At 40.9% G+C, this 26,840-nt stretch overlaps 1 protein-coding gene across 4 annotated transcripts in view; it reads left to right on the top strand.

Moving 5' to 3' along the window:
• THADA (THADA, armadillo repeat containing) overlaps positions 1–26,840 on the top strand; it is a 335,976-nt gene that overhangs the window by 137,992 nt on the left and 171,144 nt on the right. For all 4 annotated transcript variants that reach the window (XM_027555132.1, XM_027555129.1, XM_027555131.1 and 1 more), the window contains exons 27-28: positions 4,715–4,804; positions 6,018–6,149. In XM_027555132.1, coding sequence (XP_027410933.1) covers positions 4,715–4,804; positions 6,018–6,149 — 222 coding nt within the window. The remainder of the gene's footprint in view (positions 1–4,714; positions 4,805–6,017; positions 6,150–26,840) is intronic.

Here is a 26,840-nt window from a genome sequence, read left to right as displayed (position 1 = left end):
TGGGACCACCGTGTTTCTAGTCTCTCTAGTCTAGTCTGCTCTTGTCACGTCTCTCTCCTGTTCAGAAACTTTCAGTGCCTAGTAAGACACAGGTGAATCTGTCTAGTTTGGCATTCAAGTTTCTAAAAAAACTGTATGTTTTCCTGTGCTTTCTACTTTCTCCTGTCATGAAGTTCTCTTTTCATCCAGCAACTTGTCTATCCACTTAATGCCTGTACCTACCCATCCTCCATGCTGTCTTTTCTCCTTTTCAATCCAGTACTACCAGTTTTTCAAGACTCACCTTAGTTTCCAAAACTTTCCCTACCTTTTTAGTTCCCAGTGATATCTCTTCCAACTCTGTACTCTTACTGTAAACATCATTTATTTGACCCTTACACTGGTTTGCCTTATGTTCTTAGTTATAGTCTATAAATATGCCAGCCTTCCTAATCAGATTTTAGCTCCAAGAGCAGTGGCTATCTCATATTGTTAGTATCTCCCTGAGGACCTAGCATAGTGCTCAACATGAAGTATACAGGTATGTAAAAATATATATTTGCTATGTTCTTGAGAAAAACATGATCACACAGTTTTGATTAAGCTGCAAGTGAAAGGTAAAACTTAGATGTTCTAGGATTCAGAGGAGGGAGATTCAAACGTGGATTAAAATGGTTCCATGACCTTGGTCTTTTAAAATGAGTTTAGATTACAGACCTATACAGGCAGCCCAAAACCTATGAATTGCCTCCACTTAGAAGCGCTATTATACACAGTGGTTCTCCATTCAGTATAATCATAAAATGTAGTCGTTTGTTAGTTGAAAGCTGGAATTAATATACATTAGCAGCCAAAGTTCTGGATTCAAGATGCTGTAGACCTTTTGGTGCAGTTGAGAATCAGAGGTGAGTGAAGTTTGAATAAGCCCCTGAGTTAATTTTGATATCCATTTATGTCTAACTTGAGGCTCTGTTTTATAATACACAAGAAGTGTTAATATTGCGTATCCTTCAGGCTACACTCTATAAACTTTTAGCCAAGTCATTAGTAGCCCTTGGCTGATGCAGAGTTCAGTTTATGCTACCTGGAAAGTAAATCCTAGAACAGAAAGGCACCTCCTGTGTCTCAGCATACCTGAATACAAGGTCAGAATTCTCCTTTAAACATAATTTTGGTTTTTCTTAAACATTGGGAGATGCACAATTGATGCTTCTGTCTCTTTCACCACCAAGCAGGGACACAGTAATTTTAACAGAATATTTTTTTAAAGATTTAGTCGAAACACACCAGGCTATTAAGAACAAAACAATTAGTTAAAAGATTCACCAAATAGTTAACTTTGAGTAATGTACCTTCTTCATATAACCTCCAAGATAAACTGGTTGGTAAATGTTTGCCTAAGTAACTGAATGAGGTAATTTGTTTTCATTCCATTAAAACAATGACTTTAGGGAATTCCAGGATGGTCCAGTGGTTAGGACTTGGTGCTCTGTTTGCTGAGGACCCGGATTCAGTCTCTGTTGGGGAACTAAGATGCCAGCTGTGTGGCACTGCAAAACAAAAAAAGACTTTAATTTTAGAATAGCAGCTCCTCAGCCCTTGTCTCTGGCAGTATTGTGGTCAGCAGGGCCAGTTATTTATCAAGGCAGTTTCTAGATGATGGTGATAACGAGCATATGGTCTACTTAAGGGAGAATGTTTATCTTTGTTACTCCCCCAAGAGATACTAGGCTGCTGGAGAATAGTGACTGATTCCTTGAGAAGATATGTCCTCCAGGCTTTGTTGTGTAGATGGAGATGTTCTGTATGGGCAGGTAGTACTCAAGTATCCCAGTACTTAACTCCTAGAGTTTTACCTTTAAATGACTCCACTAAAAATGGAAACTGATATTTTTAACCATTTTGCTTGGAGATGGTAAAGAATGTGGCATAGCCTGTAGGGGAATTGGTTTGTCTTCCCCCTCAATAAAACATTGACCTTGCAAAACCCAGGTTTGCATTTTTAACTAAAAATTTTATACATGTGATCCTTTGTAACAGCAAGAGACTGGTAACAACCAAAAGCCCTAACCATTAGGGATTAAGTCACACGTAGCTATAATATGGTTTACTCTGCAGTCATTAAATGGAAAGAAATAGATCAGGGTGCCTGATATTGAATGATTTTGTAGATACGGTTTTGATGAAAAAAAATCAAGGTGCACAATAGTATATGTAATATGCATATTCTTTGATGGAAAAAAGTCGAATGAAAAGTGTGTACTTGAATCCACTGAATTTTTTAAAGGAGAAAGCCAAGATACTTTTGCCTAGTTTTCTATGAGAAGAGGCACTGGGCAGTCTGTTTCTTTTAACATTTATTAATTTTTCCCATAAAAATATGTAAGTATAAAGAAGGAAATGAGCTTTCTTTATATAAAATGCCCAAAAAATGTTCAATAAATCTATAATTTGAAATGAGTAAGGACTTCAAAAAATTTTTATTTTACTAAATATGAAGTAGTTATGAAAAGAAATTTATTAAGTTGTGGTAAGGTTTAAAAAGTTTGCAACAGATGTAGGAAAAAAACTTAAGATACCAAGCGGGGAAGAAAGAGGGTGGGATGAGTTGGGAGAATGGGATTGACATATATACACTACTATGTATAAAATAGATAACTAATAAGAACCTACTATATAGCATAGGGAACTTAGTGCTCTGTTGTAACCTAAATTGGAAGAAAATCTAAAAAAGAGGGGATATATGTATACTTATAACTAATTCACTTTACTGTACAGCAGAACCTAACAGAATATTGTAAAGCAATTATACTGTGATAAAGTTTTTTTTAAAGTATGCAATAAATAAAAGTAATCACTCTTCTCCAAAATCGTGAGAATGGCTAAAATGGAAAAAAAAAGACAACAGGAAATGTTGGAAAGGATATAGACCTACTAGAATGCTTGCTTATTGTTGTTGAGAGCACAAAATATTATAATTATTTTGGAAAACCATCAGTTTTCTAAAATATTAGCCTTTAGTTTTATTATCAGATATTTATCTAAGAAAAATTAAAATATATGTCCACAAAAAACCTTGTGCAAGAATATTCATAGCAGCTTTATTCATGAAAGCCAACAAATGGAGACAGTCCGTGTCTGTCAAGAGAAGAATGGATAAACAGACTTGTACATTCATGCAGTAGAATACAAAGCAACAAAAAGAATCAATCTATTGATACATTGAATAACGTGAATGAATATCATAAGTTTTATGTTGAGTGGAAAAAAGGCAGACCCAAAAAGTAAAGTAGCGCATTATTACATTTATATGAAATTCTAGCATGCTGCTGCTGCTGCTGCGTCACTTCAGTCGTGTCCGACTCTGTGCGACCCCATAGACGGCAGCCAACCCAGCATCCCGTCCCTGGGATTCTCCAGGCAAGAACACTGGAGTGGGTTGCCATTTCCTTCTCCAATGCATGAAAGTGAAAAGTGAAAGTGAAGTTGCTCAGTCGTGTCCGACTCTTAGCGACTCCATGGACTGCAGCCTACCAGGCTCTTCCGTCGATGGGATTTTCTAGGCAAGAGTACTGGAGTGGGGTGCCATTGCCTTCTCCAGAAATTCTAGCATAGACAAAACCAAATTGTGGTGATAGAAATCAAATTGTGGTTGCTTTGGGGATTCAGAGCTGACTGGAAAAGGGGTGCAAGAGAAGTTTCTAGAATGATGGAAATCTCCTCAGGCTTCATAGAGGTGGATTACATGAGTGTATGCATTTATGAAAATTGACCAAATGGTATACTTAAGGTCTGAGCATTTCACTGTGTGTAAAATACGCTTCTGTTTTTGAAAAATGGTATTTGGGGTCTTTATTAGGAGAATGCATCTAGAGTTGATAAAAGGGGCAGGTTTGGGAATATGTGTGTCACCCCTTCGGAGTAGTTCCTTCATAGTTTTGGAGACACAGTATTTAACCAAGTGCCATATTTAGCTTGGGCTTTTTTGTCAATTGTACAGTTGGAAGAGCTATATCCAGAATCTTGTCAGAGTGCAGGGAGCAGTGCTTGTAAAGAGGGAGAAGATAATCCTTGCAAATTGGCACTCCAGAACCTTACACGCCATGCCTTCTGATGATCATGCTCCAGACCAGTGGGTCTCAACTGGGAACTTTTCTTTTCCTCTCAGGGTGCATTTGGCAATGTCCACAGAGATCTTTGGTTGTCAGTTGGTGTGGGGAGTGGTGTTGTGCTACTGGCATCTCATGGGTAGAAGCTATGGAGGCTGTTAAACCTTCTGCACTGCACAGGATAGCCCCCCACAAGGAGGAGTTATCTCATCCAAAATGTCATTGATGCCAACTTGGAGAAACCTTGTTTTACATTTGTGCTTATTGCAGAAGCTGAATCAGTCTCAGTCAACCAGGTGCTGATTATATTCATGGTCCAAATCAATTGTGGAAATTTGGCATTTTCACAAATTGCACATTTCTTCCCTGTCAGAATTTAATATTAAAGACCTATAAGTATATGTAATCTTAAATCTTGAGGTAAACTTCCTTGTGTTAAGAGCATTTCCAAAATCCAAAAGAATTCAATTCTTCAGATGTTAAGTTTTGTTCTTAACTTTATTTCATTAAATATTCAAACAAATGATCTTAGTTGATATTCTTTAAAAAAAATGAATAAATAAAAAGGCTTTATCAACTCAGAGGAAATAAATGATAATAATTTATCTCCTTTTCTACCTCCACAGAATGACAGGGAGCGAATTTTTCTCTCGTTTCCCTGAACTCTATCCCTTTCTTCTCAAACAGTTGGAAACTGTGGCCAGTACTGTGGACAGGTAAGAAGAGAACAGGGTGGGCCAAAGTGGAATCAAGGATGTGAAGTACTTTGAGATTTTTCCCTCCAGGCAGCAGTTTTTAATCAGCTCCTTCCTTGTAACATAGATGGATTTTTTTTTTTAAACGTGCTTCTTTATTACATTGTATTGCCTGATGCTCTGTAGCAGATTTGTACCTGAAAAGTTATATAAAATCAGGTTTTTAGATTTTATTTTACATTTTTACAAATCCTGTTTTTAAAGTTTTTGATGTTTTACAGGAATTAGATTTTTAGAAGCGTATTGTGATTTCTTCTAAGAATCATTTTCTTCCCCTTAAATTTAAGAGCCTGTGTGTTTACACATTGAGTTTGCTTTAACACACACCTGTCATTTTTTTTTTTTTCTAATCACTGGTCTATTGCAGCTGACTCATCTGGTCATGTATGATCAGAAATGATACTGTTCCACTTGGGTGAAGATGGCCAGCGGCCCTGGAAACACAAAATAAAGCTGATAAGAGGGCTTCCACTCTAATCAGGGCAGATTAAAAAAAAAGTTCACTGTTGTCCTTTCCATCACAGTCTGTGGCTGGTAGTGGAATTTTTAGTATGGACATCTTAGAGCATGGGCCATTTTATTCTTTCAGCAGTTTTTGCACTTGGCATGAATTTATACCAATTGTCTGTAATGAGAAAATAAAATCGCATCAGTGAATTTTTACTTCTGTTTATGATACATTTCCTCACATTAGTAATTTGTGCAGACCGGCTTTTCTGGCCCTGGTAAGCGACTGTTCACGCTTTCTTAAGTACATTTGGATGTTGAAAGTTTCACATTTCATACTCTGGAACTGGCATCTCTCTACTGTCTGAACAGCTCAAATCAAAACAGAAAACTCTAATTATCAAATAATACGCTTTGAGAAGAGAATCGTGTGCAAAAGCCCAGTCTGCGGCTTTGCCAGTAGTTCTTCCTTATTTGCACAGTAAGAAGATATGAAGTAAGTGGAGGAAAGAAATGCAAAAAAGGACAATTACCCCTGATCATAGTCTCACTTTATATATTGGGTTGGCCGAAAAGTTCATTCAAGTTTTCCATAAGATGGTATGAAAAACCCAAACGTACTTTTTGGCCAACTCAACATGTAATTATTTAATGAGAAAAATGTTTGAAGACAGTGCCTCCGCCTCAAGTCTTAAACCTTTTATGTACAATACTTTCTTTTTTTCAGTGATACAGGAGAACTAAACCGTCATCCCAGCATGTTTCTCTTACTTTTGGTGTTGGGGAGACTCTACCCTTCCCCCATGGATGGCACCTGTTCCGCTCTCAGCATGGCACCTTTTATTCCCTTCATTATGAGGTAGTGTATGCTGCATACAAATAATGGGAGTGGCATGGGCTGTATGGGGCTATTTAATCCTGTTTCTATTTCAGAAATTATAGTTTTGGGTTTTTTTTTTAACTTTGGGAGGGTGCTTGTGAAGGTGGGGGCCTGGAATTACTGCCATTGCCTCCAACTGGCCTCCAGTTTTTTCAGATTACGGGTTTAGGAGCTCCTATCTACTGTTTAAGAAGTGTTCCCTGGGAGTCCTGCCTGCTAATGGGCATGTGGTGTTGACAGGAGATACCCCCTTTTGATAAATATAGCCTCATCCCTGTGCCTGGTCAGCACCGGGCAGGCTCGGTTCTGGCATACACGCCTATCCCGGGGCTTAAGGGGACGCCTGGCTCTTCACTCTGGAGTTGGAGGGTAGTTTCGAGGGGCAGCATCTACATGGCAGTGCTGTGTAACACGCGTTTACTTCCCACTCATCTCCTCTTTAAAGCTTGGTGTGTCTGAGAAAAAGCATGCATAAAGAATATGCATGGAATCAAATGATAATAGGCACTTCTGCTGCTATAGCCTGTTACCACGTCCTCTGTTTCATTTGTTTTGAGGCACTTGCCAGCTGCTACTTTCCTTTTTTTTTTTTTTTTTTTACCATATGTACTCTCTTACTGCTAAATAAACATATATTTCCATTGATAAAATGTAAAAACTTGAAGGTAAATGTTTCTTGATACATAGATAATATAAATTAAAAACCCAGTCAAAATTAATATGCAGTGAGATGGAAACAATTATAGTTTGCACTCAGTGTAATGACATTTGCCAGCTTCTGATCACCTTTTTTGTTTTGGATCAAAGGCCTCAATAAATAGGCCTCTGAAAAGTACTGAAATTTTCTTATGAGATATTTCTAAAGTCCTGTCAGCTTTAGTTACCTTTTTACCTTTCTGCTTCCCTCTTGACGAAACAGCACCTTCATTTTTATATATCTGCCAAAAATTGAAATAGATTTAGAGCAGAAGGATGAAATATAACCAACTGAAGAGAGTGTACTTGTTATTTATGTGGTGTCCTGGGTTCCACTTCCTGGTTTCGCAGAGCTGACTGATGCACTTTAATGTGAGAAACCATTAAACACGAGATTCTGGTGTGTGATTGCTGTAGCCATTTGTTTGCACCAAGCCTGGCTGTGGCTGTGTTATCTGTGATCACAGAGATGACTCACTCAGATTGGTTTTTGTTTCCTGATACACAGAGTTACCAGCCTCCCATATCCAGCATTTGGTGATTCATTTGAGGAATTTGGGTCATAAATTTTACTTTCAGGAGCATTTAAAAATTGTACTTTCACATATAACTGGAAAGAGCTAAAAAATATTTCAGAAAGTTGATGGTGGGGGGAGGCCCATATACAGAATGACAGCGTACATTAAAAACAAAGATAGGCTTTAGAACTTCATCATCCTGTGTTGAAAACATTCAGTTTGTGGAAGGTTATCATCAGTCAGTCTGACATGTGTTACATCCTAGAAACCAGAAGTTACAACTTTGAAAGTATCCTTCCTGTTATTTATTAGTTTACGTATAAACAGAATGCTTATACTACTACACCTATATTCAGAGCACTTTGATATGTAAACATATCACTTGAGGTGGGGTTCTCATAAATTGTGATTAAGTAGGCCTGGGTGGGACCTGAGTTTCTGCATTTCCCACAAACTTCCAGGTAATACTGATGCTGCTGGCCTGCCGATCACACTTTGAGTAGCAAGATTAAATTTGAGAACTTAAACATGATCAGAACCACAGAGAGAGAGATGATTTTAATAAACTGTACAGTAGTAGGGTCATACTTGGAACTTGGTTAGACTATTCGGGAGGTTTATCAGAAGTAGCTTTTGATCCAGGAATGCAGAGAACAGCAAGAAAGTATTCTGAGCAGAGAAGTCAGTAGGGAGCAGACCAACCTTTGCTGAGCCTCCACTGTTGGCCAAGCACCGAACTGGGCATTTTTCGTATAGAGACACCGAGAGAAAGTGTTACACCCTTCTTTACCTGTTGAGGAAACTGAGGTTCAGAGAGCAAGGCAGTTATAGAGTTGGAAGATGAAACCCAGACTGCAGGGCTTGTCAAGAGTGAAGGGTGTTCTTTTTCAATTAAAGCAAAACATACAGCTCCCTTTTGTATATAGTATAGAGTTGTAGCTACACTGAGTAGGTCCAAGAGCCCTGAAATTCATGCACCTAGGAGCCGTTCAGAGCCTACATCCAGTCAGTGAATCTGAGTGCAGGCTGAGGTCCCAGTGTGGAGGTTGTGCCCCGCCAGCAGTGCGATCTGTTTCTGACCTCACTCCTCCAGGGGTGGCGGTGGCTTGCTTGGGGGCACCCTTTCTCTCAGACTCGCATCTGTGGGATCGTTGCATGGGGTAATGGGTCCATCTATGGCCCAGGATAAAAGAAGGCTGGCTTTTCTTTCTTGAAAAGATAGTGAGAAGATCCTAATTTTAAAGTTAGAAAACCCAGTTTGCAGTTTCATCAACCTACTGCCGGGACAACCTTGTACTACTCTAAAATGTCCACATCCCATTGGGGAGATGAACTATAAACAGATTTTTTAAAAATAGTGAATTTGGTAAAACTGCACACATTTGATTTATTGATAAACTACTTCTGAGAAAATTATTCATGAAGAAAGTGAAAGATTGATCAGAAAACTTGCCAGTCCAGGTGGTATCTGTGGTTCTAATCATGGTAAAGATTGGGCTGCGTTGACTTAGGATAAGCCAAATAGGTGGCTGTATGCACACAAGTGGATGGGCAGTGTTTTATTTTTGTTGCATTGCTAATTTTAATTCATGTTCTTGGAAGAAATATTAATCAGGCTCTCAGGTACTCTGAGTTTAGCTGAAGAGAAATTTTTCGGCTAGTGGAAATATTACAAAGGTTGCTCTATCTATGCTAAAGTGAATCAGTTGTACAATGAGAAGATTAAAAGCTCAAATGACAACTTCTTATTTCCCTTTGAATTTACATATACTTACCTGCCATTTCCTTCCTCTATGAGGTGTTTGTATTACTTGTATCTTTGTCCCTCATTCCACATTTGGGAATCTAAGCTTATGTCTCTGTTAACTTAAATCTTAGAAATTTCTGGTTTGGATCTTCCACAGTTATGCGTGTGTGCACCTACGATTTGTTGCATCATCTGGGATCAGAAATGATCATGTTAATTCCAGTGTTTTGTTTACAAGGTTTTTTTTTAAAAGAATCCAGTGTATTTTATGTCCCTAGTAGGGTGCTGGATCCAGATCTTTTCCACGCAAAGATGATAACTTCACCTTAAGGCCATTCACCCTTTAGCTCAGAATCCACAAAGCAGAGTGACTCCTGCTTTAAAAGGGACCCCAACTAGCCCCCTGAATAGTTTGTTTGAGCCAACTTGTCTGGGGCTTTCTAGAGACCAAAATATCTCTGGATATACATCTTGGAATTTCACAAGCAAGTTTCAAGTTTGAATCAATGAGCAGTAGGAAACCAAATATGCCCCAAACCTAGATGATAGAGCATGGGGTCCTGAACAGAGACTTGGTTCTTACTAAGCACTGCCACTATTCACTAGCTGTGACTCTTGAACAAGGCTCTGTACCCTCCCTGGACCAGTGTGGCACCTGTGTGTGTGAGGCAGAAAGTGCCTTCTGTTGCAGAGAACTGAGGTCTCAGCATCAGACTCATTGCACTAATCCCCAGTGGGAGAAATACCTCCATTGCCTTCTATTCACTCTGGGATGCTTTTAAAAGGGTCTCCCACCCTCCCCCTTTTTGACTTATTTTCATGGCAGATGACTTTCAGTATATTTTTCCCCAACTTGTTTCAATCATTTTTCACTTAAGGTAAATTTTCAGTGAAATCTGCCTTTCTTTTTCTGGAAAATTTTGAGATACAAATAACCATACAATCTTAATTAAACACGTGGCAGTGGAAATCACCCATAGCAACCTATGCAGTGGAAATTTTTTTAGTTGCGATATTAAAACATCTAGTCAACAACCAAAACAAAAATGGAAAAATATGCATTTTATGTATTTTAAAAATATTTCGTGGAACCTTTTGACTGTACCAGTCTTAGAAAGGAGGGGTTGGGAGTACAAAAACTAAGATGTAGGCCTGTTAAGCCAGTGATATTGGGAAATAACAGTGACTCTTGTTTTCTTTTCCTTGAAAGTTGCATAATGCAAGGATTATCACTTTACTCCTTACCCATGTTATGAAGTTGAAAGATCTTATTTGCCATAGTACAGAGTTGGGGATTTTACAGTAGACCATAGTTGGCTTCCACCTTCATTTGTGATTATAATACTAGGAACTTTCCTCCCAGGCTGTACGTTTCTATCTGTTATGTCTTCCCAGAATCCTTGTAGATAAGTAGAAGGCAGGTTTTGCTTTATAGAGAGAGAAATGAGACAGAAGGCTGCTGAGACACTGCTGGGAAAGAAGACATACCCACCTCCCTTTCTCTCTACCCCAGCTCCTAATCCTCTCTCCCCCTGAACAGCTCTACCATTAATTTAACCCTCTTATCTTGTTATTCATCATTATTGTATTTTGTTGTAATTTATATGCTCAATGCTTATTCCTTCCAAATAAATTGTAATCTCTTTCCATGGTGAAGCAGCTGTGGATTTTGTGGGTTTGTTTTTCCTTTTTGGTACCTTTTTCTGCCTAGCCCCAGTTTGGTCTCAGAGACTGAATTATTAACCCCAAAATGAAACTTTGAAACAAGACATTTTGTGTCTTAGCAGATCTATGTATCTATGAAGTACTTAAGGGACTCCTAGTCCTACAATATTGGAGCCATATTTATATCCCACTGGTTACTGGTTATGTAGAAAGGAGGCTCAGCCCGTTTTTGTGTTTTTCCTTACCTTTGAGGAATCTTGTGTTCTAACGTGAGCTCTGACATTTGCTTTTGCTTTGACTTCACCTCTCTGACCCTCGGTTTCCTTTTCTGTCAACTGAAGGACGTTGTGCTGTATGCTCATTCCCTTCAGTCGTGTCTTACTCTTTATGACACTATGGACTGTAGCCTGCCAGGCTCCTCTGTGCATGGGCTTCTCCAGGCAAGAATAGTGGAGTGGGGTGCCATGCCCTCCTCCATGGGATCTTCCCAGCCCAGGGATCAAACTGGTCATGGTCTTCTTTGGCCTTATAAGCCTATGACCTGAGACCTTCCTGGACTCTGAACTGCTCCTCCATGACTGCTGTCCAGTCAAGAGATCTGGAGGCCCACCTTGCAGCTACCCTGCTGTAGGCTTTAGAGTGAAATGAGAGGAGCCTGGATTGACAGGAGGAGAAGGAGGTTGAAGAATTGTACACAAGCCAAAACTTGTGGGAAAAAGCCTCCCAGATTAATGTGGGGTGAGTAGGGGGCCCCTAGGTGCTTCAGACTGTCAGTCTGTATAATGGGGACAACACTGACTATAAAATAGCAGATAAAAGCCCCTTAGTTTGCTTGTTAAGAAAAATTCTAGAGAGAGGAAGGGGTTGATAGTATAGTGGTGATAGAAAGAGGACAGATTTTTTTTAACTCCTGCTTTAATTTTATCTCTACCAGTAAACTGGAAGGAAGGCCCTGAAGCCAGATGTAGGTGAGGTAACAGAAAAAGAATACTGTCTCTTCTGGATAAAGGCAAACCCATGGACCCAGATAACTTACAGCCTTGGGTATAGGTTAGCCTAGAACCAAGTCAATAATCTAGGGGATGTGTGGAATGAGAATGTTATCCTCCAAGCTTGCAGGAAAATTTCAAAAGAGAGAGGCATATTTTTATCAGTGACCAAACACTTGTGTTGATATTGGTTGATTCAGACTGGATCATCTGATACACGACTTGCAAGTACTTCATACTTTATTTGCTGAGAGCTAGTAAGGATTCCCAAAGAATTAGTCATGCCTGAGTCACCTCATTGTTTTGATGGGATTACGAGTCTGATAGATGAGGACAGTGCTGCTTTATTCAGCATTTGAATTACTTAAAATGAAGACAGACTAGACTGTGTGCTTATTAGGTTTTCATACAACAAATATAATTAGTGATGGACTCAAATTCAAAACAGTCCTTAAGCATAGGAGTGACAAACAAATTCAGGCTTGTAGCCATTGCCTTTATGAAGCATGGAAGGAAGGGGATGAAATTAAGGAAGTATACACTAGAAGTTTGTTTTGTTTGTGATGTGTTCTTAAGCTGGGTTTTGGGCAGTTGGTTGTCATGTTATTCTCTAGGCATGGTTTTTTATTGGATGTATCTGGTGTCAAAATCATAGTTGAAAAATGTGATTTCATAGTAGTCTTAGAAAACTGGTTTGATGGCCTGAGACTATTAAGATAACATTTAATAGAGATACGTTTCAGGTTCTGATTTTTTTTTTTTAAGTCAAAATTACACATATATAGAATGAGAGCTGTTGGCTTCATAGCAGCTTTTATGAGAAAATCCTGGGGATTGGGTTTTCCTAGTGAGCCAGACATGACTGAGAGGCTTCACTTTCACTTTTCACTTTCATGCATTGGAGAAGGAAATGGCAACCCACTCCAGTGTTCTTGCCTGGAGAATCCCAGGGATGGGGGAGCCTGCTGGGCTGCCATCTATGGGGTCGCACAGAGTCGGACACGACTGAAGCAGCTTTGCAGCAGCAGCAGCAGCAGCAGCAGTGAGCCCTGAGGAAGCATATGCCACAGTTGCTGCTTCTAGGTACTTGTGGCTGTAGTCCCCCTGAACTCTTCTGGTTAGACTAAACCCACATCATAGTGCTATAATGTTACTGTGCTCTGGGCTTCCCATTTTAGGAGGGTCACTGATAAACTAATATTTATCCAGAGGAGGGTGACCAAGATGAGAAGGAAGCCAAAACATCTGGAAAGAGTTAGACTGGAGAAGACTAGTTAGAGGCAACGTGGTAATGGCCTTTGTGTAGCTGAGAGGCCACCATGTCGCAGAAGGCACATAATTTCTGTTTTGTGCTGACGTTGAGAAAGTAGAAGATGGATTTCAGACTTTAATAGAAGGAAAAATTTTGTGAAAGTTTGCATTCTACATCAAGAGAACCAGCAGATTTCCACAATACTGAGCTGCTGGTCATTGAAAGTCATCAAGGAAAACTGATCACATGCTGTGTATATTTTGAAAGGATTTCTACAATGCATCTGAGGTTGGGGTGGATGACCAGCAAGGCGTCTTTTTGAGGTGTCTTGTTTCAGAATAGCTGAACAACCCAGCTGTAGATTCTAAATGTGCAGTGAAATGATAAACCTGCCTTTAAACCTGCAACATATTTTTTATTTGTACGTTTTTTATCCATGGGTTCTTCCATTAACCATTTGGGGTGTTATTCTTGGCATGGCCCACAGGTCATGATGGTCTCCTGAATAGTGCCCTCCAGCAGTTAATCCACTTAAATTTAGCTTCTAAGTCACTTCTATAACTTGGTTCTGGATAGTTCTGAAAACATTTTTTTTGGCCTATGGGCTGTTATGTCTGAAAAGGATTCCTTATTAATTTAATTATCTTTTGTGTGTGTGTGGTTGTATATTTTTCTCCATTCCAGATGCTGACCTAAGCCACATTTGTTTTCTGACAAGTACAAGGAACATCTGAGTCTTTAAGAAAAGTCAGAGATGCTTTTCTGAAGAGTGATTAAAATAGATAACTCTTTGTTGTTCAAATTTCCTGAATAATCTTCTTCAGATTGAGAAGGCTGTAAAGAGAATAAGGAAGTTGCAGATCCTAGCCCATTACTAGTAAAAATATTGAGAGTAAGGGCTTTCTGGTTCTGTTACTATAGCATTTCCTCCTGCTGGCCAGCCTAGAGGTTAGGGACTCCACACATCCCTTCAGTCCAGTTCAGTTCAGTTCAGTCACTCAGTCGTGTCCAACTCTTTGCGACCCCATGAATTGCAGCACTCCAGGCCTCACTGTCCATCACCAACTCCCGGACTTCACCCAAACTCACGTCCATTGAGTTGGTGATGCCATCCAGCCATCTCATCCTCTGTCGTCCTCTTCTCCTCCTGTCCCCAATCTCTTCCAGCATCAGGGTCTTTTCCAATGAGTCAACTCTTTGCATGAGGTGGCCAAAGTATTGGAGTTTTCAGCTTCAGCATCAGTCCTTCCAATGAACACCGAGGACTGATCTCTTTTAGGATGGACTGGTTGGATCTCCTTGCAGTCCAAGGGACTCTCAAGAGTCTTCTCCAACACCACAGTTCAAAAGCATCAATTCTTCAGCGCTCAGCTTTCTTCACAGTCCAGCTCTCACATCCATACATGACTACTGGAAAAACTAGTCCGCCTTGACTAGACGGACCTTTGTTGGCAAAGTAATGTCTCTGCTTTTTAATATGCTATCTAGGTTGGTCATAACTTTCCTTCCAAGGAGTAAGCACCTTTAATTTCATGGCTGCAATCACCATCTGCAGTGATTTTGGAGCCCAAAAAAACAAAGTCTGACACTGTTTCCACTGTCTCCCCATCTATTTCCCATGAAGTGATGGGACTGGATGCAATAATCTTCGTTTTCTGAATATTGAGCTTTAAGTCAACTTTTTCACTCTCCTCTTTCACTTTCATCAAGAGGCTTTTTAGTTCCTCTACACTTTCTGCCATAAGGGTGGAGTCATCTGCATATCTGAGGTTATTGATATTTTTCCTGGCAATCTTGATTCCAGCTTGTGCTTCTTCCAGCCCAGCATTTCTCATGATGTACTCTGCATATAAGTTAGATAAGCAGGGTGACAATATACAGCCTTGACGTACTCCTTTTCCTATTTGGAACCAGTCTGTTGTTCTATGTCCGGTTCTAACTGTTGCTTCCTGACCTGCATATAGGTTCCTCAAGAGGCAGGTCAGGTGGTCTGGTATTCCCATCTCTTTCAGAATTTTCCACAGTTTATTGTGATCCACACAGTCAAAGCCTTTGGCATAGTCAATAAAGCAGAAATAGATGTTTCTTGGAACTCTCTTGCTTTTTCAATGATCCATCGGATGTTGACAATTTGATCTGTGGTTCAGAAAACGAAAATCATGGCATCTGGTCCCACCACTTCATGGGAAATAGATGGGGAAACAGTGCAAACAGTGTCAGACTTTATTTTTCTGGGCTCCAAAATCACTACAGATGGTGACTGCAGACATGAAATTAAAAGACGCTTACTCCTTGAAAGGAAAGTTATGACCAACCTGGATAGCATATTCAAAAGCAGAGACATTACTTTGCCATCAAAGGTTCATCTAGTCAAGGCTATGGTTTTTCCTGTGGTCATGTATGGATGTGAGAGTTGGACTGTGAAAAAGGCTGAGCACTGAAGAATTGATGCTTTTGAACTGTGGTGTTGGAGAAGACTCTTGAGAGTCCCTTGGACTGCAAGGAGATCTAACCAGTCCATTTTTGAAGGAGATCAGCCCTGGGATTTCTTTGGAAGGAATGATGCTAAAGCTGAAACTCCAGTCATTTGGCCACCTCATGCAAAGAGTTGACTCATCGGAAAAGACTCTGATGCTGGGAGGGATTCAGGGCAGGAGGAGAAGGGGACGACAGAGGATGAGATGGCTGGATGGCATCACTGACTCGATGGACATGAGTCTGAGTGAACTCCCGGAGTTGGTGATGGACAGGGAGGCCTGGCGTGCTGTGATTTACGGGGTCACAAAGAGTCGGACACAACTGAGCGACTGATCTGATCTGATATGGTCCTCTGCCTTTTCTAAAACCAGCTTGAACATCTGGAAGTTCATGGTTCACGTATTGCTGAAACCTGGCTTGGAGAATTTTGAGCATTACTTTACTATCGTGTGAGATGAGTGCAAATTGTGCAGTACTTTGAGCATTCTTTGGCATTGCCTTTCTTTGGGATTGGAATGAAAACTGACCTTTTCCAGTCCTGTGGCCCCTGCTGAGTTTTCCAAATTTGCTGGCATATTGAGTGCAGCCTTTTCACAGCATCATCTTTCAGGATTTGAAATAGCTCAACTGGAATTCCATCACCTTCACTAGCTTTTTTCGTAGTGATGCTTCCTAAGGCCCACTTGACTTCACATTCCAGGATGTCTGGCTCTAGGTGAGTGATCACACCATCGTGATTATCTGGGTCGTGAAGATCTTTTTTGTACAGTTCTTCTGTGTATTCTTATTGCTAAATTCCATGAACCTAGAGGACGGGATTAAAGGTTAGGAGTTTTCCCTGTACCATCCTGATCTGTTAACAATGGTCTGGTGAAAAAAGGCACCTGCTATCCCATTAATGTGTAGAAACCCTGATTCTGGTTTTAGTGATGTGACTCCAGGCCAGGCTTTGAGCAAGACTGTCAAGGTGCAGATGTTCGTTCCACTCAGGGCTTGCTTGAGTACTCAGTGTTCCTCTTTGCCTGTAAGCCAAACTTGTGCCCACCCTTTCCTTTCATACAAACGTGTAAATGACCCCAGTCATTACCTTCCTTGGGACTGATGTTGTATTACACAGGCATACATTTTTAATTAAAGTGGTGAATCTAGGTAATGGAATGTGGAGCCTTACATAAGGGAGGACCTAAAAGTAGAGTTGGAATGTGGTTTCCTGTTGCTGGTGAAATCCCACTTTGGGCAGCTGTCTACTTGGTCTCCTTTTGACCATGGCCCTGCCTAGCTAGTGCTTGATTTGGAGGGCTTTTGTTTTTTTGTTTTTTTGCTCATGGCCTTCTGAATTTCCAGATTCCACCCAGGGGTAGCTGAGGTTCAGTGTGTGGAATGAAATCCTAGTTTCTGTATTGTGGGGCTCTTTTGCAGAGAGTTCTGGCATAAAAAGATACTCTGTCATCTGTCACTGATTTTTATCTCTCAGTTCCTAGAGAGGGGCCTGGCCAACTTCTCTCTCTGGTGCCAGATCTCTTTAAGACCATTTTTTAAATATGTTTTTGAGCAGAAGGAATGAGGAGTTCACCTCTTGTGGAATGCGTTGACAAAGCAAGCTAGAAAAACAAAACTTGTAAGGACCAGCTTTTCTGCAGCATTATCTGTTACTTCAACAGGCCAGTTCAGGTCATGTTAGAACAAGTGATTTGATCTGCAAACAGCCTCATTCTTAGGTGAAATTTCTGATAATGATGATAATCCATGGCCTATTGATGCCATTCACTCTCAAACTTAGAACCCAATCAGTTAATAGATTAACCAGGTAGTTGTTAAACATCCATTGTATACCTAGCTAGCATGAGGTCCTGGGTAAGATGTGAAGAAAAGGAAAAAGGTCTTCATTCTTGAAGAACTTATGATCTAGCTAGTGAGATAAAACCCACACTTGTGAACCTGACCTGCCATACTGCGCCTGTGTGTGTGGGCACGTGCACGTGTGCATGCTCAGTCATGTCTGACTCTTTGTGATCCCAAGGACTGTCGCCCACTAGGCACCTCTGTCCATGGAATTCTCCAGGCAAGAATACTGAAGTGGGCAGTCATTCCCCTCTCCAGGGGAATCTTCCTGATCCAGGAGTCGAACCCGTCTCCTGAGTTTCCTGCATTGGCAGGCAGATTCTTTACCACTGGGCCAGCTGGGAAGCCTGTGAAACACTTAACTATGTGGCAGGTACACTCAGGATTGAGGGCCTATAAGCAAGAGGGGAGCACCAGTGGGTTGGAGCAATTCAGGGGGCTTTCCCTAGTAGCACAATAGGAAAAGAACACAGGAATTCAGTGTGCCATCGGAGGGACTTTTAGAAATCTCCCAGGCAGGTTCGTAGCTCTTATGAGAGGAGAAGAAAGTCATGCTGTCCATTCTGTAGACAGTGAGATCTAACAAGGGGAAGGTTGTGACAGAGTTTTGTGATTAATAACTTGGAATTTATCATAAAGAGCTTCACTTTGCTTGAATCATGGGTGACCCAGGAAATTCACAATATAAATGGTTTGCTACTTAACAGGAGAAACCATCCACAGTGAATCTTTGGCAACTTCAATTATGAACAGGATTTTCTCTAGGTGTTCCATTTCCAGGTCTTCTGCAAATAATGAATAGTAATGGGTAAATTAATACAAAGATCAGATCAGATCAGATCAGTCTCTCAGTCATGTCCGACTCTTTGCGACCCCATGAATCGCAGCACGCCAGGCCTCCCTGTCCATCACCAACTCCCGGAGTTCACCCAGACTCACATCCATCGAGTCAGTGATGCCATCCAGCCATCTCATCCTCTGTCGTCCCCTTCTCCTCTTGCCCCCAATCTCTCCCAGCATCAGAGTCTTTTCCAATGAGTTAATTCCTCACGTGAGGTGGCCAAAGTACTGGAGTTTCAGCTTTAGCATCATTCCTTCCAAAGAAATCCCAGGGGTGATCTCCTTCAGAATGGACTGGTTGGATCTCCTTGCAGTCCAAGGGACTCTCAAGAGTCTTCTCCAACACCACAGTTCAAAAGCATCAATTCTTCGGTGCTCAGCCTTCTTCACAGTCCAACTCTCACATCCATACATGACCACAGGAAAAACCATAGCCTTGACTAGATGGACCTTTGTTGGCAAAGTAATGTCTCTGCTTTTGAATATGCTATCTAGGTTGGTCATAACTTTCCTTCCAAGGAGTAAGCGTCTTTTAATTTCAAATATAGTAGTATTTAAATTGTAAAACATTTTAATCACGTTTTCCCTTAAGGAGCCTTTATTTCCTGAGTCTTAATTGTTGTCTCAAAAATTATAACCAAAGTGCTCAGCAGGCATTTTTAATGCTGAATTGAAGATTTGAGAGGACCAAGCCCCAAATGCCAACTAATTGGAAGCCATCTTCTCCTACGTGATAGGGAACATTTTAGGATCAAAACTGTATGTTTTTCTCTTTAAGCAGAAAAGTCCGAATTAAGGAATAGAGTATGAAGGTAAAGAGGAGTTACAGTAGGCTTAAAATGAGCACAAGGCGAATGAACGACATGCCGTGTTTTGATTATCTTTCTCTGATTGGAGCAGTGTTTTCCCCTCCCTCTCCTCTGGACCTTGACCCTTACCAGTCTATTTATAATTTTCTTGTTTTAATCAAGCTGCAGTAGTCACATCAGTGGCACCAGATACATTCACCCTCACATCTCTTGACTTTCCCCTTGTGTCTTATTTTCCTCACTCACCTTGAGCGTTGAGAGTCCTGACTTCTCGTCTTGCCCCTCCTCCACACAGCAACAAGGGCTCGCTGCTTCACCATTTATTCTTGTCTTTCCCTTTCTTCTGTAAGTGCTCTTCATCTCCTGGTTGTCCAGCCACTGCACGTATTTGCTGAGGGCCTCCTTTGTGTCGTTGCCCAAACCCAAGCCCCCTACTTTCATCAGCTCTTCTTTACAAGAGAAAATGGAATAGCCCATCAGGCATGGACTCTCTCCATGGAGACACCCACGTTACCCACCACCATAGTTCCTTCTCTTGTTTTATAGCCAGGCTCTTGGAAAAGGTGGTCTGTGTTTACAGTCTCCATTTCCTCCCCCTCTTATTCATTCCTTCAATCACTGCAGCCCAGATGCTTCTTCCACAACTTCACTGAAGCTTCACTGACAAAGGTTGAAATAGGAGTGCCCTCTTCATTACAAAAGCCACTGGATGCTTTTCAGTCTTTAGCTTTCTGGATCTTTCTCTGGTATTTGACACTCTTGTGCACTGGCTTTTCAAGACGCTCTTCCTCTGTGGCCTTCTTTGGCCTTTGTTTCTTCCTTGTCTTTCAGGGCTCCTTCCTCACGCTGCCTCCCAAATGCTGGTGCACCTCTTTATCTTGTTCTCCACTCTTTTCTTTATTCACTTTACCTGTATGGTACTTCTCCGGCTGGCAACTCACATATGTTGATGAGTCAGTCCTAGATCTAGAATGCATATGAAATCATAGACTCAACTTTCTGTTGGACAGCTCCTTCTCTATGTCCATAGATATTGAAAAGTCAGCAGTTTCCCCCAGGGAGTTCCTCTGCACACTGAGGTTTGAACAGCCATCTCTTAGGGCCTAGCACAGTGTCTACACATTCCCTCTGGCTAGCTGGAGTCAGAAGACTTCTTTGAAAGGGAACAAAACTCAGGATATTATGGAGTATCCTTCCAGTATTACTGACTGTGTTCATATGAACTCAGTAACAAAGGAAAGTTGGTTTAAAAAATCATTGACTTTTGATATCCCACCAGTAAGTTTGAAATGGTCTGCTTTTTTCCTTAAACTGATGATCATCAGTTTGAGGTAGCAAGTGGCAGCTGTTGGTAACTTTCTTTGGAAATGAAAAAGTTAAGGCCCAAAGGAGTGAGCAGAATGTGTTCACAGTCAAAAACTGATTCATTAAGGAGTCAGGGATTTACCTATTTATTTCTTTACTCAGCTGTAAGCATGTGTCTGGCATGGTAAAGGGGAGCATCAGAAAGATAAGAGTTTTGGCAAAATGGGATGTCCTTTGTGCTGTGTTGCCTCTTTGTCCCTATCATCTTTGCTCTAATTTTTTCCATATAATTAGTGATAAGTGATAATAATTAGCAGATGTTTACTGTGAGCTAAACACTGAATGCATACCAACTCATTTAATTATCATGACAGCACTCTGAGGTCCCTAACATTATTATTCCCATCCTACATCCTACAGAGAGGGTAAGTTGGGCAGTGGGAAGTTTAGAAATGTGCCCTAGGTCAGGGTGCCCAACCCCCAGGCCACAAACCAGTACGTTCTGTGGCCTATTAACAACCGGATTGCAGGAGGTGAGTGGCAGGTGAGCCAGTGAAGCTTCATCTGTATTTACAGCCACTCTCCATTGCTCATGTTACCGCCTGAGCTCCGCCTACTATCAGCTCAGTGGCAGCATTTAAGAGTACAAGCCCTACTGTGCTTGAATCATCCTGAAACCACCACCCCAAACCACCACCCCACCCCCACCCCAGTCCATGGAAAAATGGTCTTCCACGAAACTGGTCCCTGGTACAAAAAAGGATGGAGACCACTCGCTGCCCTAGGTCATACTGCTCTGAAGTGCTAAGGCTAGTATTTATTTGAACCAAGCAATATGGCTCCAGAACCTGTGCTCTTTGCCACTCCCTTAACTACGCTGGCACTGAATACTACAATTCACTCTTTGCCCCTCTGTTTACAATGCTCCATCTGTGGGGTGTGACGAGCTAGTTCTCAACATGCCAAAATTAACTTGCCATTAAATAACAAACAATTGGACTTACTTTGCTTTCTTGAGAGATCTCTCCTCTGAGCTTCTTGGGCATTGCTCTAGCAGTGTTCTCTTCTTCTAGTCTGAAATGAGTAGAAAAGGAGGAAAAACTTGTTAAGCCCAAGTGATTGTGACAGGTTGCTGAATAAAACTGGCTCAACTGAATTTCTGAGATTCTTGAGAAACTGAGAATTTCTTACAAAAGAAATTGTCCTTATAATAGGGAATCGAGGGTCATTGCACAGTTATAAGTGTCTTAGCAAAGGAAAAATGTGTCTTGAGGCTAAGAAGCATAAAATCTTCATGAGATTATGTATGGGCTGCTACTTAGGCATACTTTTTAAATAATTAGAACGTGTATTTTCCATCTGACTTTACCTAAGTTTTTACTGTTAAAACTTAACATAATTTTGAAAATCTTCAGGGTTGTTGAAAGAGTAAGAAAAAAAAATATTAACAAGCATTTATATAAAGAAGTTGAAGTTTACAATATACTTTCATACACAGAACCTTACTAGATCATCCTCCTTTTACTCTCTTAGAAAATAGTATCATAATGATATCAATATATGTTGAAATTTTTAAAAATTGCCAATGTTTTCTTATGTGGTAATCCTACACTTGAAAAGGAGCCTTAAAAGGCAAGTTTCAATCAGTGAAGTGTTCAAATTACTGAATATTATAAAATGAAAGTTTCAGTACTCCAAATGGTACATAGTAAATTTAGGGAACTGCTTTCTAATGGGTAGGCGACAGTAGCCTCTGGTTACCGTATTAGTTGACATGCCACACCGTGAAGCCTCTGAGTCGGATTGAAATCCCCCTTTATTCATCAGTTTTGTATTTTTCACGTGCGAAGTACCACTTCCTTTCTTCACCAACCAAAGGTTAGTCGCCAAACCTGCTGAAGGGCACACTGAGAGTGGGATGTGTGAGACGTGCTCGGTGACTTGTGTTCTGTTTTGTTTTGCATCAGGGAAAATTCCTGGTTTGGGATATTTATGTCCTGGCCACCAGTCCCCAAGAGACGGCCACATTTCTCCCAAGTTTCAATGAAACTCTCAGTCCCAGAGGTAAACTTCAGCTCAGCCTCAGTCTGAATAATCGCAAAATCAAAATTAGGCCCACGTGAATGAGATTTTCTGTTTGGCCTATACAGTGTCCAGAGCATTAGCAACATGCCTATTTGTATGAAGGGTGATGCTATTGTCAATAAGCCTGCTCCTTTTTGATAATTGCAGTCATACAGGAAAAAGCCATCTGTTTTGATAGAAACTATGGAAATATATCTAGGTAGCCAAGGAAAAGCTGGATTCTTACTAAAGGATGTGTCACACCTACGAGAAAATAATTTACAAAGCAGTGTGTAGAAAATATTTTCAAACACTAAACAAGTGAGTCTCTTAAGCTATCCTTTTGCGTGATGGGTGAGTGGTGCTTGTTTGTTTTTCGCTTGACTGATTATTCATTTTTTTTTCCCCAGAAGAATCTCTTTTCTTGTGAAGTCAGAGTTTAAGGCTCAGCTTCTTTTCAGCTTGAATAAAATGAAAAGTAAAATTCTTCTGTTACTAAGGGTAACCTACATAAGTCTTGTGAAGAGAAACTTAAATGTAATTCTTGCTTTCTAGCTGAGCTTCAGTGCCATATAATTAATAAGTTCAGTCACTTCTTACCCCCGCCTTTTTTTTTTCTGCATGATTTAAGACATCAGAATTTAATTCATAGCCAGAATGAAAACCGGACTTAGGAAAAACTTGAAAAGACTAGAGAGGGATTTGCATTCTGTTGCATGGTTGAACACGTCCCTAAAGTAGCAGCTTTAGAGTGTCGTGTTCTGCTAGAATTCCCCGTAGAACACTGGCCAGCAGAGCAGTCTCCTAATGCCCTCCCCCTGGTCTGCACCACTGGGGACTGTCGTGAGGGCCCAGGATCTGAACCGAGGGGGCTTCACAGGATTGCGCCACCGCCTAACAGAAGGGCTAGTCTCACTGGGCAGTCTGTGCTCTGGTTCATCAGCCCCAGGCTGTGGGTTTTGGAGTTGGCCAGCCACCCTGGCTCAACTTTGGATAAATATTCCCGGGTTCTATGTAGGAGGGGGAATTCAAAGCCCTGTTTTTCCCGAGTCCTTCCACAACCAATCCACAGCATGTTATGAGGTCTGAGTGGAGTGGCCATGTTTGGAGGGGTTAGAGAACATGTTCTGCTCCTAATTAATATGTACACCCGTACTCACACAGAGAGCCAGATTTTAACCCACTTTATTCACCCAGACCAGCTTCACCCCCAGTGTAGCTGAAACCTGTATGGAATGATTTGAGAGCAGTGCCTTTTACCCACCCAGCTTTCTCAGATACCTCTTCCCTTTTGAGCTGAATCTTGAAGTTTTACAGGTAGTCTTTTATTCATTAAGTATATGGGTTTTGTGCTCAGTCACTCAGTCATTTCCGACTCTTTGTGACCCCATGGACTGTAGCCTCCCAGGCTCTGCTGTCCATGGGATTTTTCAGGCAAGAATACTGAAGTAGGTTGCCATTTCCTTCTCCAGGAAATCTTCCTGATCTAAAGATCAAACCCACGTCTCCTGCATGGCAGGCGGATTCTTTACCTGCTGAGCCATTGGAGAAGCTCTAATCCCTTCTAAAATGGACATCTCATAGTGAGATATAACACTTTAGGGTATTAGTGGTCATTTAAACCATAAAATGAATTATAATGTTCAAGTTTCTGTGATTTTGACAGGAAGAGACATCGGTTGGGTGCACTCTTAGAGCTGGGATAGGGCCAGTGGTGGCCATAGGGTGTAGAACCTGGGGCGAAAACAGATTGCACTTTGCCTGGGTGGGGACCACAGTGGCTTCTTCCCCATTAGAACTTGCTGCCATGCATTTCCTGAAACAGGGCATCCTATTTTCTATTTATGTCTCCTTGCTGGCAGGGAAAGACTTGGAGGTCTTTTTACAGCTTTGACTGTTCCTCACCTCTTCTAGTTGTGGTTCCATTTCCATTCCAAGATGAAAGCTCGTCTCTGTCCCCTCCCAGAATAATTCCAGGCAGCAGAACACAGTGAATCCTTCCAGATAAAAGACCTGCTGATAAGATACCAGATTGTTATCAGAGAAGCAAAGTGAGGGGAGTCCCTGCCATTAATTACCTACTTACAGCTTTGTTTATATCCTGTTCATTTGGAGGCATGTTTTCCTTGGACAGTTTCTTGTCTGTATTCTGAACTGCAGGCTGATGTTTGTAAGAATCCCAAAGGTCAGGGAATAGTGAGTTCCTTATATTCTGGAAGGTTTAATGGCAGGGAAGAGAATATCAGAGTTTCTATCTTCCACCTGGAAGGAAATGGACGAATGCTTGGTTTGGGTGGTTCTTTCCTCACCTCGAGCATACAAGTCCTAGTGTGCTGAATGAACTCTGATTTTGTATACTTCTTCAAGAGGTTACCTGGAAATAGAATGACATCTGCCTCTGTGAAGCCATGAATATTAACTAGTGAATGCCTGGATATCTAGATACTGAAGCCAGAGTCTAAAATGCTCTAACCTTGCTTGGTGAATGTGCTTAATGCCACTGAACTGCACACTTAACAGATGCGTAAGTTTTGAACCAGCCCATATTTGGGGTCTCTTGCCTCCTGAAATGGTCCACACTCCGTGGAATTTGTTTCTCCCAAGTCCGTTCTCATCTTTTGAGATGGACCACATTCTGTCTGTGGAATGTGTATCTCTCTACATAAATCTATTTCTTACCTTAAAAAAAAAATAATGTGTGAGTTGTACGTTACGTAGGTTTTTGTTGCTTTTGTTGTTGTTTAATCACTCAGTTGTGTCCAACTCTGTGTGACCCCATGGACTGTAGCCCACCAGGCTCCTCTGTCCATGGGATTTCCCAGGCTAGCATACTGGAGTGGGTTGCCATTTCCTTTTCCAGAGGATCTTCCTGACGCAGGCATTGAACCCATGTCTCCTGCATTGACAGCCAGTTTCCACACTGCTGAGCCACCAAGGAAGCCCCCTATGTATATTTTACCACAATATAAATGAGTGAATGAATGAATGATACTTGCTTCCCGGGAGCTCCAGCACTTCGGACACAGATGGAAATACCACAGCTTAAGAACCGTGTGACTAAAGCACAGAGAACCTTAAAGAACACAAGATGAAGAGACTGTTTTGCTGACATCATAGGGACATATTGGCAACTCTGGAATTGGAGAAGAGCCCTGTCTTGAAAGTGATTGATTCTAAACCACTCTAGCCACCCTCTTTCCACACATGTAACAAAAGAAGGGAATGGGGTCTCTTGGTGGCCAGAATAGCAGCATCTATTGCTCTGATTCTCAAATAGTGGCATTGAAATACCCAGTGACCAGAAGTAGTGTTAAGTTAATGTCATCCGCAAAGCTCCTTGAGTGGCCAAGCATGTGCTTCTTCACCAAATCAGACTCAAGCCTGACCTTATATCTTCCTGTTAGGCTGTGTTGGTCCAACTAATTTTGGTTGTAAGACTGACTTTTGACCAGTGATTCAACCAGTTCTTTTAGCTTCACTGGTCATGGTGATTCTTTTGGAGGACTAGACTCTTCCCTTTTTAAGATTTTTTAGTTTTATTTTTGCTAGACCAAGAAACTTCTCTAACATTGCAAACATGTTACCCGGTGATACAGCTGAAGTGTGATTTCCGCATGGAAAAAGAAAGTATGAAAACAGCTCTATTGCAAATCAGGAAACTTTTTTTGTTAAGCCTGAAAGCCCTGAACTCAGAATTCTGACTAAAAGGTGCTGCTTTTTTCCTGTGTGTGAGAGAGAGAGTGCTTATTCTTACACTTATTTGAAGGTAGTTGTGAACATTCACCATGGTTTCAGCAATACCTTTTTTGTATTTAAATTTAGTACTTTCCTTTAAAAAGGTGAGAACCTATAGGAATTGAGGAAGAAACTAAGGTAAATTTAAGATATTAATGCTCACTTTGAATAAAACCAGTAAAGCATGCCCTGACATTCTCCTACATAAGACAAATTTGAATTCAAAAAAGAAAAAGTTTTCTTTCAGGAAATAAAGATTTTACCAGAGTAACATGGATAGATAAAGCAGTATGTTGTGAAAAGTGCATCTTAAAAACCTCCACTTTAAAAAATAAGATTCTTTACTTGAGAAACCTATATGCAGGTCAGGAAGCAATAGTTAGAATTGGACATGGAACAACAGACTGGTTCCAAATAGGAAAAGGAGTATGTCAAGGCTGTATATTGTCACCCTGCTTATTTAACTTATATACAGAGTACATCATGAGAAATGCTGGGCTGGAAGAAGCACAGGCTGGAATCAAGATTGCCGGGAGAAATATCAATAACCTCAGATATGCAGATGACACCACCCTTATGGCAGAAAGTGAAGAGGAACTAAAAAGCCTCTTGATGAAGGTGAAAGAGGAGAGTGAAAAAGTTGGCTTAAAAGCTCAACATTCAGAAGACGAAGATCATGGCATCCGGTCCCATCACTTCATGGCAAATAGATGGGGAAACAGTGGAAACA

The sequence above is a fragment of the Bos indicus x Bos taurus genome, chromosome 11 (genome assembly GCF_003369695.1).
Source record: "Bos indicus x Bos taurus breed Angus x Brahman F1 hybrid chromosome 11, Bos_hybrid_MaternalHap_v2.0, whole genome shotgun sequence".
NCBI lineage: Eukaryota > Metazoa > Chordata > Mammalia > Artiodactyla > Bovidae > Bos > Bos indicus x Bos taurus.
Note: the sequence above shows the minus strand (reverse complement) of the source record. Positions and strands in the feature narration are given on the sequence as shown.